We start from the raw sequence: 13,119 nt of genomic DNA, 5'->3' as shown, positions 1-13,119 counted from the left end.
ACAATGATAAAATTACAACTGCGATAACAGCAATAAATGACACACTTCCTTTCTTCTTTGAACTGAGGATAGTGGATATACTGAACCCCATCTAGATGACTCAAGGACATTGCTGTGGAGACCCAGTGCACAGCTGCAAGCCCTTAATTGTTTTTGCTTCTCTCCCAGATACCAGGCTGTAGGACACCATGAGATCTACTTCCATCAACTATCATTCTTTCTCTGCTCACTCTCTCCCAATCTATCCATTTCTAGCCTGGGGGTTCTAATTTGCTGTGGGCTAGAAAAATCAGGTAACTCATATTGCTAACAAGCGTGGATTAAGTAATAAAAAGTGCTGCAAGTGAGAACTAAGGATTTGGCTTTAATGTGGGTTTTCTGATTTACTTTAGATTCTCAGAGACATTTTTTCCTACAGAATTCTGTTACACGGCACAAAGGTGGAACATTATTCCATACAAACTAGGTGTTACTGAATAATTTTATTACTTTGGTATTAAATTGCCTGGTAAACACTTGTTTTCTTTCAAAGGGAATACAGTACAGGGATGCTATGTGAACAGAGACTTAGGGAAGAAATACTGCCCTAATTCAGACCCAAATTCCGAATTAGAGAATTTATTGCCCAGTGTAAGGCATATTTTTGTTATCTAATTGCAAATCATATCACCAAATAACAGGACCAAGGGGCTGTACAGCATTACAACTGGAAACCCTAGCCAAAACGTTTTGCAGTACATAATAAATACCACCTACCTCTTATGCATATCCAACAATCATCTTTTTTGTTGTGTTTTTTAAGTTCTTCTTCAGTTACTTCAATTAATCTTCCTTTTAATCCTGTTAGGTCCTTTCCACTTTTGGTCAGTCGAATCCAATCCATAAGACTTCTGCCCTGTTTCAGAGGGACCTCAAAAAGGAACAAGGAAGAATTCAGTGTGGCTTTTTCGAGTCAGCTGCCTTCCCTTCCGCTTCCTGCTGCTGGTCCTCAGGCCACTTCATTATTGATTCCCACTCCAAAAGATAAGAAAACTCAAATATAACAATTCTAAAAGTCTTCTTCAGCTTTAGGACGTGGTATCAGAATTATAAATGGAACCCTATATAAAGTACCTGGGCCATGAGGTGGGGCTTAGAAATTCTGGCACACAAACGTCCATGCAAATGGTATCATAGTACAAAGATAGTACTGAACCCAGAGTCAGAAAACAAATTTTGGTCCTGGCTCTACTGCTAATATGTTCTAGTCGCTTACCAATTTGGACCAAAATTTCTTTGCCTTAAAAATCAAGGGATTTGATAGAAGAAAACAGAAACTGGCTGAAGTTGATTTTCTGGGTTTTCAACATACACAGAATATTAGAAATCACATGAGATGGTAATATGTTTTCTAAGAATCCACTGAGAAACAAAGGTTATCAAATAATGGAAAATATTAAAACGGTGGCTCCCCATATTCCTTATAATAATGTCTCTAAACTGTCACACTCTAGGGAAGGGGTTGGCAAACTGGCCTATGCCCGTTTCTGTATAGCCCTTGAGCTACGAGTAATTTCCACCCATGGTGGTGGTGCTGGTGGTGAAGAGACTGAATCCTTATGACGCCCTCAAAGCCTAAATTATTTATTACCTGGGCTTTGCACAAAACTTTGCTTTCTCCTGCCTAGAGGGTTTAATAACAGGATGTTTGGGATTTTGTGGGTTTTGGTTTTTTTTACAAAATACATTTTCAAAGCTTTTAGATAAGAGGTACAATTAGTGTTTTAACCAGTTGAGACACCCTAGTGGAAATTTTTCAAGACATCTAACCTGTATAACTAGTTTGTAACATAGTACCAGATAACTGTTTAACATAAAAGTAGTCATATTCAAGGAAGTTTATTGCTATTTGTGTCCCCCCAAAACAGACTGAAATCCTAATCCTCAATGTGATGGTGCTAGGAAATAGGGCCTGTGGTAGGTGATAAAGTTGTTGCGATTAGTGCCCTTATAAAACAGGCATTAGGGAGTTCCCTCACCCCTTCCGCCAAGTAAGGACACTAAAAAGATGGCTGCAAACCGGGAATCGGGGTCTCACCAGACACAGAACTGGCCAGTGCATTGATCTTGACTTCCCAGTCGCCAGAAGTGTGAGAAATAAGTTTCTGTTGTTTATAAGCCACCTATGATATTCGGTTAGAGCGGCCCGAAAGTACTAAAACACACATCTCACTTTCCTGAATCATATCTGTTTTAGATATTCAATTGCCCCCGAAATAACCAAGTTAATAGGTCTGTGGTGCCTTTCCAGCTTCACATTCCTTCTTACCAATCCACATCATCCCAATCTTACCATCGCTAAAACTCTCTAGGTCTCTTGGTCTTCATAAATGAAGTAAAGTGTGAGAATACATATGATCTTTCCCATCCCAAACCACTTCTTTCACCATTCTATCACCTGCAGGTAGTAATCTTTTGGAAATGCAAATCTAAGCTAGGACGCTCCCTCCTTCAGTGGCTCCTCATAATCCTTATAGTAATGTCTCTAAATGCCCTCGAGTGGTTTACTAGGCCCTTCATCATCTGGTCATAGTTTACCTCACTAGCTCCACGTCTTAACTTTTGCCCCTTCCCATTCTATGCTTTTAGGTAAATGGAAACTGATTCCGCTCTCTCCCCCGCAGACATTACTTCCTCCAGAAGCCTTTTCTGACCCCGACTCCTTCAAGGTCATAACAGACTGTTACAGTCCCTATGGTATTTATAACTGCCTCTTTACTAGTCTGTGAAGCTTGCTGGACTAAACTCTTTGACAACAGAGATGTTGGGGCCCAGGGCAAGCCATGCAAGAGGAACACTTTGACTGTCCTCTTTATCTCCCTGAAAGCAGGAAATAAATCTCCCATGTGAAAGGTGCCCTCCCTCTACTGGGAGGTAGAAACACATCCTTCTCACCAGAGATAGGAAATTCAGGGCCAAGAAGCCTGTAAACAAATCTTGTTATTTGTTTACTAATTTACCACCCAAGCCCAAACTTTGCTCAAATTCCTTACCAATTCAGTATCCAGACCTAAGTTTCTTTGTCCCATCAATTCCTCTCAAATGTACTGTCTGTCTGAAAAGTATAAAAGCTGCCAGTTTTGGTCACTCCTTAGTGTAATAGGGAAGAATCTATTACAAGTTAATCACTAAAGGGATGTCGCCTATAAGTTTAAATTACACATAATGGCCCATCTCTGGGAACCCGGCTATCCGGGCAATGAGCATTAAGCTAAAATACCTTTATTTAGCTCACAGGAAACATCCTGACCAGGCCCACCTGCGAATGACTGCAGGGACGAAGAAATTAACACATCCTCTCTGGAGGCTGATGGGAAACAGGGAATGTTTGACTTTACTCCCTCCCCTTCTAGTATAAAAGAAGCCTGAATTCTAACTCAGGCAAGATGGTTCTTTGGGGGATGAGCCCACCAGCTTCTCCGTTTGCCGGCTTTTCAAATAAAGTCATGATTCCTTACCCCAGCAATTTGTCTCCCCCTTATTGGCCTGTCGTGCTGCGAGCAGTACGAGCTTAGACTCATAACATTAGATCCCATTTCTACAAGACTTCTGTGCATGCCAATTAAGTTTGTTTCTTTTCCTCCTGCTAATCTGTCTTGTGTCACTTCTGCAGAAATTTGCCCCTCCCCAACAGAGATCACATCTCCAGCATATGGTAGGGTCTCAATAAATACGGTACTGAGACCCAAATATGGTAGGGTCTCCATGTCTCTGCTTCTTATTTGTAGAAAAAGCTTCAGTCTCCTAGGCCTTCTCAGAGTTCCAAAGAGCAGAATCAAACAGCTAATGACTATAGAAGTGAGAAATGCAGAAACCAAGGAAAAGTAGTCAAGCAAGAAAACTACTAAGAGCTTGAACAATAGTCACAGGACTCCTAGTCCCTCCTGAAGAGATACACACGACAACATGATGCATATCCTTGAGTTCTTTTACAGCAACCAGGACCCCAAGGGATAGAAACTGCTGACCACAAACACAAAGGCCCCAGCCTGGCTGGAACAAGAAGGTTGTGGATTGAGATTTCTAAAATATCACCATGTTACCTCACCACCAACCAAACAGAAGAATGTCCGCAAGCTAATCATGCTCCCTGGACCCTCACCCCAAATGTTGCCTTTGATAACGCTTGCCTGAAAGCCATCGGGGAATCTGGGTGTTCTGAGCACTAGCTGCCCATTCTCCTTGCTTGGCGCCCTGCAAATAAACGCTGAACTTTCCTCCACCACAACCCAGTATCAGGAGATGGCCTTCGCTGCGCGTCAGGAAAACAAACTCAAGTTCAGTTCGGCAACAATTTCACAAAGGGGGAAAAAATCGTCTGAGTTTTCTCTTGAATTGCAGAATAATCGCATTTTATTCTCTTTCTGGACCCAAAGACTCACCTTTCCCATCACCACCTGAGAAAACGTTTGTCTTTGCCTCTAAGTTTTCTCCTTTAAATGATACTGAGAACATGGCTGGTAGTTTTAATGGAGAAGGGCAGCAACTCTCATATTCTAATCCAGAGATGCTTTCTTTGAAAACGCTCTACTATTCAGCCAAGCACTTAGCTTAAGGAGAGAAGCAGGTCAAACACCAAGGAGACGAGGACACACGACTGGATGGCTGCATAATATATGCAGCAATAAGTGAAAAGTCACAGTCAGAGTCACATCACATCAAGCCTACTGGGTCCAAGGCAGCATTTCTTAACCAGTTTTCTTTTCTGTGAAATGGAGATAATGAAAGCACCCACTTCATAGGATCATTAGAAAGATTAAACAAGTTAATACATGTAAAGCACTGAGGTCTTCAGTAAGCACTAAATAAATCTCAGTTTTATTATTATTACAGTTGGGGCGATAGACTTCTGAAAATCTAATGAAAGCTACAGATCCCTGAACCCATAATTGTGATCTAGAGTCAAACTCCAGGTCCATGTGGAGAACATAGAGAAAGTTGGTGAAGTTCCCAAATGATGTCAATGCTAAGGCTCAAGAGTCCAGAAATGAAAAAGGAGTGGCCCGAGTAGGTGGAAGTCTTGCAAACAAAACATGAAGATGTGGTTATTGAATGAGGAACTAACAATCAACAGAAACAAGCAGCATTCATGTTGCAATGAACACAGGAGACAATTCTATTAAATTCTGCAAATATAAAACACATTTGTGTTCCACCTGTTGGTAACAGAAGCTACATGCAACAAAAAGTTAAAGAGTATCATATTAGCTTCAGAGTCAGCAAATGACATCAGTAGAAAAGGCAGTGATAAAACAATCAGGTACCAGAGGAAGACAGAAAGGCAGTGTGACTTGGAGAAGCGTCCGTAAACCTAACTGGAGGTTTGCAGACACTTGTTCTCGCTTCTCCAATCTTCCCTAGCTCCCGGAGTCCCCACCCTTGGCGGGATGATCACTGGTCTCTGTCGCTAGTGCTCAGCCTTTCCTCTCTTCTAGGGAACTCACATCGCTCACAACCCCTTCGGAAAGTGAACAAAAGAACGGAGAGGAGGTTATGTTTAAGGAAGGAAGCTAATACTGAATCCCTACAATATAGGACGCACAGAGCCTGGCCCTATCATACATCTGAATTTAATTAATGGGGAAAGAGTTGGAAGAAGGGAACTGACAGAACGGGATAATGGGATGGGAAAGAAAAGGGGCCAGTACGTAAGAGGGAGGGAGGTTAGTAGAGTTCGAGGACTGGAAACGGCATGGGATCTGAAAGAGATCGCCAGCAAGGGCGGGAGGGAACGAAAGCTAGAGGTGGGGACAGGAGGTGGGAGAGGGTACGGAAGGAGAGAAAGGACTGTGCCGGAGCATGAAACGCTGGCGAGAAGGGAGGGCTGCGGCACGAGACCGCCGGAGTCACCCGCTTACCTTGCTACGCCCCCCGGTGGAGACGCGCTGCTGCGAGCTGGGGCCCGGGAAAGACTGGGAAGGGACGTTCAGCATCCTGGACTCTTAGCCCGGGCCCTGCCCGGGGTACGCCGCCCGACGGAATAGCTCGGTGCGACCCCTCCAGGTAACACCTCCAGCTCCGGCTCCGAGGCCGGGCAGAGGCCAAGCCCCCGACCCACTTCCGGGGTCGCCCGGGGTGAGGCGCGCCATGACGCAGAACGTCGAGGACGCGAGGGGCGGAGCCAACGAGACCAACGGAGAGCCGGCGGGGGTGGAATCAGGGTAAAGTACGCATGCTCCGTTCGTCCCGCACCCTGAATTTCAGCACCGAAAAGAGGTGACAGCTGTTCCGTGGAAAGATTAAAGGGTGAAGCTGTTCCTAAGCCTTGGTGCTGACTGAATCTGAGAATAAATTCTTGGAGACGCCTGTTAACCCAGAACACAAGTGTCTGCCCATTGTTGAAGCACTACCATCGCACTGCTTGAATATGGAATAAGGCATTTTGATTTCTCAGAAACTCTCTCTTCTAAGGCACCACGCTGTACAGGAAAGAGAACCTTTAAGAGTTAAGATGTCAAATGCAAACAGTCACTCCTGCTAGGTGAAGAGAACACTTCACCTTTAAGAACTCTCGCTAATGATTAACGAATGAGTCGCAGAGGTTAGTAAAGTCTCTTTCTGCTCCATTCACCCACTCACAAGTTCTTCCTCCTCATCTAACTTCCTCTCTTCCCTGAAAGATAAAGGGGACTGAGAACTGATGCAGCCTATGTCCAAATGTAGCGCTGAACAGCTAGCCACGTTCAAGAGTCAGATAGGTTTCGTTTGGATGCCACCTCTGCAGCTACTAAATGAGCATCCTTCTGCAGGTTACTTTAGTATCTCAATGCCTCATTTCCCATCTGCATAATGGATTTAGGTTTTAGTAAGAATTAAGTGAGACGTCAAGTGCAAATTACCTAGCACAGTGCCTGGCTAATAGTAGGCACTCAATAAATGTGGCTGTGGCTTTTCATACTATTCCACCCTATTAATGACAGCAGCACAAATACTGTGCAGGTAAACACCAGTCCCTAATACTCAAGGTCCAGATTGGTGACCTGGTGGTTTTTTTGCATATCTCTTGGGGAACACACATATCCTGAGAGCAGAACCCAGTAAAAGAAGAAGTTTTCAGGAAAAGAAATATAGTTCTAAGTAACTCTCCATCCTCCTGCCATTACTAACTTTTCCTGACTCTGAAACATGGTTTGAATTTGCTCTATTTCAATTCCTTTGTCCTTAAAGTGCCTGGAAATCAATGCTTATATTTCAATTGCTTGCCACTGCAAAGATTGTATTTGAGCTAAAAGAACTTCATGATCATAGTTTACTATGTTACCTCTCCCGTGCAAAGTGCTCCTGTTTTCTCTTTCATTAAAAGATGATGTATTCTTCTATAAGTCTATGTTTAACCAAAAAAAAAAAGCTAATCTCTAAGAATTTCTTATTTCACTTCCTATGTGAAAATCGTTACATGAGTATCAGGAGCAGGGAACCACAGCAGCGCTGGAAGGTGATGCAGTTAGAGAATGTCTCCTATCTGCCAAATTTCCTAGCTCCCTCGTGGACAGAAATGGAAAAAAAAGTACTATCAAATTCTGGCCTTTTGTCTCCCCTTTTTTAGACTCCATGTAAGTCACATCCATTTAAATGTTTTGTTTTAATTCTGGGGATCCCTCAATGTAGTGCCATAAGTACTAAACACCCATGCTATTTTACTACTGGATTTGAGGACAGCAGAAGGGTATTAAAGTAAGAATTACTTGACTCATCATTCATTAAAATCCCTACAATTTAATAGCCCTAACATTGATTCCCAATTTCAATTATAGACAATGATTTACAACATTTTCACCATCTACTAGCTAATACATAATAATAATGTGTGATTGGAAACATAAGAGGATTGTCCTCATTATCTAGTAAGATAATATTCATCTGTAACTACAACATCCAATGGGGCTCGGTAGGAAATACCAGATGTCACAAGATTCAGTCTTGAAAATTAAATATTGTCTTTCTTTGAAAAGTTTTATTTTCAAAATTATAACTGAAGATAAATTTGTAATTTGATGAAGAGAACCAAATTATCTTTTATAAGCCCCAAATGTTTATAATACAATCAAGGTTCCATTATAAATAAAACCTATTTTTAAATTCCAACATTGAATTATAGTGTAGGGATAAAAAAGGCCAAACTACCATAGTAATTACTAAATAGTTCATTTTATTAATAATTTATATACAAATAAGTTAATTTAAAAGGGTTATGATACATTTGTACACTAATCTAATTTGTACCTACAAGCTTTGAATGTCATCAAAAGTAATCAGATTAATTTTCACAGATCAGCTCCTCAATTTCTTCTTCGCTATCAGAATCTTCATAAAATGAAATTGTGGCTTGAATTGGAAATTTTTTCAGAAGAACTTCTGCTTCTTGATATAAGTAATCGTAACACTTTGATTTTGGCCAAAATAGTCTGAAAGAAGCAGACAACATAATATGCTTTATTTTTTTCACATTCAGAATCCTTCTACTCATGAAACGTTCAAATTTCAAAATCTCCATATATTTAACAACTGATTTATGCATTTAGGTAGTTTAAAATGCTACTATCACAGCTTTCATGGAGTCTGCTTGACAAAGTATCAGTAACTGGTTAATTACTTTAAATCTTTATCCAAGCTATAAATGGACCAAACAAATTGACACTAAACCCTTCGTGAGCATAAGATCAATATTTAACTTACTTCAGGCATTATGGATATATTTATTCTTACAAAATACAGAAGAAGGTTTGTCTTCCAAATTCCTTTGGGGAAAAAAATGAATCCTACCATGACATTAAAAATTGTGATGATAGCCAACTTTATAAAGACATCAAAGTATTATGCACCTTACACATAGGCATAAATTACCTAGTATTTTGCTTGAAACTCAGACTTAGCTCTTAGTTACAGATGGAACCAAATCAAGTTTAGAAAAGTACAAAAAGCAACCTTTTCAAAAGGCTACCTCTGACCCCAACCTCGAGCCCATCTCTCTCCCCTTTCCCCATCCAACTAAATTTTGGAACACCATATTAAGATGTTGAGAATTAGACTGGTTTTATACAAATAATTTGTATGTAAACATGATTACCTCAAAACTTCAAATTTCCAACAAATATTAATCTTGCCATCTGATCTTCTATTATTTTTCATCCAAGTAAAATAAAAGGACAAGGCTGAATCCCCAGCTACAGTACACAGTATTTTAGTATACAATAAATAGCCCCACATACCCATATAATAGACTGATTCTAACAAAAAGAAAGTTACATATGTTCACTATACTCTATTTTAAAAGGCAAAAAAGTAGGCCGTGTAGTTTATAAACGTTTCTAGCCAAATAGTTTTTTTTTTAAGCTTATCAACTGGGTGCCTAAATAAACAACCATCAGTAATTCAGTCATTCAATCAATATTTTAGTGATCTCTTGCGTCAAACATAATTCAAAGATGAATAAATCATGGTCCCTACCTTCATGAAGTTGACAACTGAGTAAAAAGAATCAGAAACACACATTACTACTCAAGATAGAACTTAATAAAAATACAATAAACTTAAGAGAAATACAAAGAAACTGCTACAGTAGTTCAAAAACGGAAGTGCTTATACAGGAAGCAGTTGATTTTCTAATGTGTAAAACTGCCAAACCCAAAGAACGTTGTTTAATTGTTATCACACTCTCTCTCCCCCGGAATCTCTCACTGGCCATTTTTCTTCCAGGGACTTCATACTTTACTGAATTCTCCCCTGTTCTGAGTGATTCTTCCCAGTCACCTTTGTGGACCTCTCTTTCTCTGTAGACAGGTTAGATGCTGGCCTTCCCCCACCATTTTATCAAGAGTGATCATTTCTCCTCTCTCACTCCTCCAGATGACCTGACCCACTGCCATGATTTCCCCAATTTACCAAAGGTTCCCAAGTCTGTCTGTATTTCCACTTAAGAACTTGACTTTGGACCACGAACCTGTATATTCTGCTCTCTACTGGAATATCTACTTGGAGGCACCATAGGCACATTAAATATGACAAATGGAAAATTCGACTCAGTATCTTGATCTACAGTTCCACCAACTTGCGCGTCATTCTGTCTTTTTACTTCTACTTTACCTACCATATCCAATACATCATAAGCCTAATCTACTGTGTCACCTAAGTATTCCCCAGATTCACCCAGTCCCATCCTCGCTTCCAATGCCTGAACTGCAATAACTTCCAATTTCACTTTTGGTGTTCTAACTGAAGCTATATACCATTTCCTTAGTGATTTTTCTGAAACATAAATCTGATCACATTACTCTTTTGGTTAAAATCCTTTGAGTAATCCCCAATACCATCTACAGAATAAAGTCCATGAGTTCCCAATGCCACATACAGGATCAGGACAAAACTCTTGTACCAAGGTGTACAAGACCTGGCCTCTGCCTTCCCTGGTGAAATGACCACAGCTTCACACACCCAAATGCCAGTTCCTTGATGCTCCCAGAAGGAACCATGCTGTTCTCTTTTTCTACGCTATTTCTTCTGCTCCCACGTTCCCGACCTACCATCCATCTGGTTAACTTCAAGACTCAACCAGGTAATCACACCTATGATACACACTTCCCTGACCCTTCTCCACCCCCTCTGACAGAGTTAGTTATAAAATTGACCAAGCTAAACTACTAAAACACTTCCAAAGGGCTGTGATTTTTTTTTCTCTGTCCTTCACAAGTTCTAGCAAAAGGTAGGAAATTAATCAACATGTATCGACTACTATGTGCTATTATAAACATATACACATTCTACAAACATTATATAGCTCTTCATCTAACAGCTCTCTAAGGCAGGCAAACTGCAGAATTAACTTTCCACCTGATTAAAAGCTACAAAGAATCTTGCAGGAAGGCTGACTTCCCAGTAGCTAGGAACAGTAAACTAGCTCCTAATTGTTAGGTCAAATAACTGTTGGTCCCTTTTGTGATCCTTAGTAGTCTTTAGGATTTTCATCATATTTCCTTTTTGTCTTACACGTCAAGCTCGATTTGTTCAGTTTGCTGTAAACCATGATTGTGAATACCATTCTTCCTTCTGGTTTGCAAGAGAAAAAAGAATATACACACTCTGCCTGGTGTGAAGTCAATTTCACTTGAACCCTTTGGCATTAAAAAGAAATTGTTTTGCAGGCACAAGATGTCACCTTTCTACTTTTACTAACACCGCCCGCTTTCCCTCTTCATAATATATTTTTTAAGTGTTTACTAAGTGTGCACTGATTAACAGTTCTTTCAGGGGAGAGCGTGAGCTCCTACATTTTCCAGTTCGATGAGTAAAGGACCTCTGGGACGAGGAAGATTAAAGAAACGTTAAAGATAGGTTTTCCAAAAGAGAAAAACTTCAGGACCAGCTGCTGAGCAGGGCCGGACGAGGCCCCCGGCTCTTCCCTGTGGCTGCAGACAGACCTTCGATGAGGCCTGTCACTCACCTGACTGGGTGTCTGTATCGGGAAAGCTTTTCTGAGGCGTCCGTTATTCCGGGGCCATCTGGCATCTGGGGGTGTAAGGAAATGGATCGAAGTTAGCACTCACCTTCTAAAAAAACTGCAAACCCTGGCGACCAGGCTTTCCTCTCGTCTGCGGGGAATGTGACCGCGGGGCTCTCAGTAGCCTCGCTCCCGGCCCGATCTGTTCGTGCCAGTAGCTCTGGAGGACGCACTCGTCGCTTCAGCACCGACAGGGCCACCGGTATGGCCACCAGCAGGCGCGATCTTAAGCGAGGGGAAGGCCTGGCGCGCGTCTCCCTGGGGCCCGGCGTAGCCTGCGTTGATCGATCAACAGCGCCCCCGGGATGCGCGGCTCACTCACCGCCTCCGCGGCGTGGTGCGGCGCCTCTTCCTCCTCGCCACTGTCTTCCACCCACGGTCTCCAGAAGCCTGCGGATCTGCGAGGTGGGCAGCGGAAGGCGCGCAGAGGAGCAGTGAGCCCCGACCCGGGAGAACCGACCGCATCTGAGCGAGGGCCTAGAGGGTGCGGGGGTGAGAGAGCGGAGGGGAGGAGCTGGGGAGGCGCAGGCGGGAGGGATGGAGCGGGGGAGGCGCAGGGCGGGACAGAGACGCGGTACCCGGGGTCCGCGCCCCCGCGCCGCGTCTGGCGTTCGGTAGCGGCTGGCAGCTGGAGGCGGCAGCGCGCGCGCTGGCCGCCTGGGGTCTCCGTGGTCTCCGCGATCTCCATGGGCAGGCTGGCCCCTGGCACCCACCCGGCCCGAGCCCGAAGCCTTATATAGCCCCCGCGGCCCGCTACATCTTTACACGTCCTCTCCCTCTCCTCCCCTCTCTCCGCGTAAACAAAAAGGCTGCGCGTCAAGGCGCAGCGGCCCGAACCCCGGGGGCGAACGCGTGCAACTCCCAAATGGCCCGGGGAGCGGGTTTGTCAAGCGAGTGTTAATCGCTCTTCCACACTTGTCTGCGGGGGGTGGATAACAACATTCGCCCGAGCGACCAGTTTCCTAGTGAAGAGGCTAGGACGGGTTAAACTTAAGCGATTCTACACGTTTTGTGTATTACTGCAAAAAAAGGCCGAGTGGCGGGTCATTACTGCTCGACAGTCTCACGGCTTTTCGCCTTCAGCAAATGCCACTGGTTCTGCACTCTTTACGAAAGGAATATCGGTTTGGGGAGGATTTGTTTGTTTTTTAATGTATTGACAGACTAGGTTCCTCCATCTGCCTATTATTATTTGAAGATTAAAGATTCACAAGAGTTTAATTGTAAAAGACTAAATGTTCCAACCTAGAGGACCAGAGCCTGGAGTCATAGGATTTTGGCATAGAATTCTACTCTGTCTTCTCGTCTTTGCCATTTTCCCCAACATCTTATCAGTGTCCTCCAAAGATAAGTCTTGAGTGTCATCTATACAATTCTGTCACTCTTGGCATTTTGTCACTCAGTGAGAATTAGCAAGTTCTTTTGTGGGTGTTGGGTGTGTGTGGAATAATAATGAAATCCTGGAAAGTTATGATGTGGAATAACTTAGTCAACCTCTCTGTGCCTGTTTCTCTTATTTAAGTTACCCCTTACTTATCACAAAGGTCCCTGAATCTTGGTTAAAAAAAAAAAAGTTATGCTTCCAA

General features: G+C 42.8%; 2 protein-coding genes across 2 annotated transcripts in view; both read right to left on the bottom strand.

Annotated features, from left to right (window-relative positions):
* The window catches only part of CYB5R4 (cytochrome b5 reductase 4), an 82,993-nt gene extending 76,895 nt beyond the window's left edge, over window positions 1-6,098 (bottom strand). The window contains exons 1-2 of the mRNA XM_082669216.1: window positions 5,898-6,098; window positions 757-910 (exon numbers count right to left, since the gene is read on the bottom strand). Of these exons, the coding sequence (XP_082525342.1) occupies window positions 757-910; window positions 5,898-5,972 (229 nt within the window). The 5' untranslated portion in view covers window positions 5,973-6,098. The remainder of the gene's footprint in view (window positions 1-756; window positions 911-5,897) is intronic.
* A 2,198-nt stretch (window positions 6,099-8,296) lies between these two features.
* Window positions 8,297-12,221, bottom strand: RIPPLY2 (ripply transcriptional repressor 2; the record flags this gene model as incomplete). The annotated part of the gene is made up of 3 exons (XM_082669165.1): window positions 8,297-8,444; window positions 11,477-11,541; window positions 11,856-12,221. The coding sequence occupies 3 exons, from the start codon at window positions 12,219-12,221 to the stop codon at window positions 8,297-8,299; spliced, it is 579 nt and encodes a 192-aa protein (XP_082525291.1).
* Window positions 12,222-13,119: the final 898 nt, after the last annotated feature.

This window comes from Grampus griseus, assembly GCF_964374135.1.
Source record: "Grampus griseus genome assembly, chromosome: 13".
NCBI lineage: Eukaryota > Metazoa > Chordata > Mammalia > Artiodactyla > Delphinidae > Grampus > Grampus griseus.
This window is presented reverse-complemented; position numbering and strand designations above follow the sequence as displayed.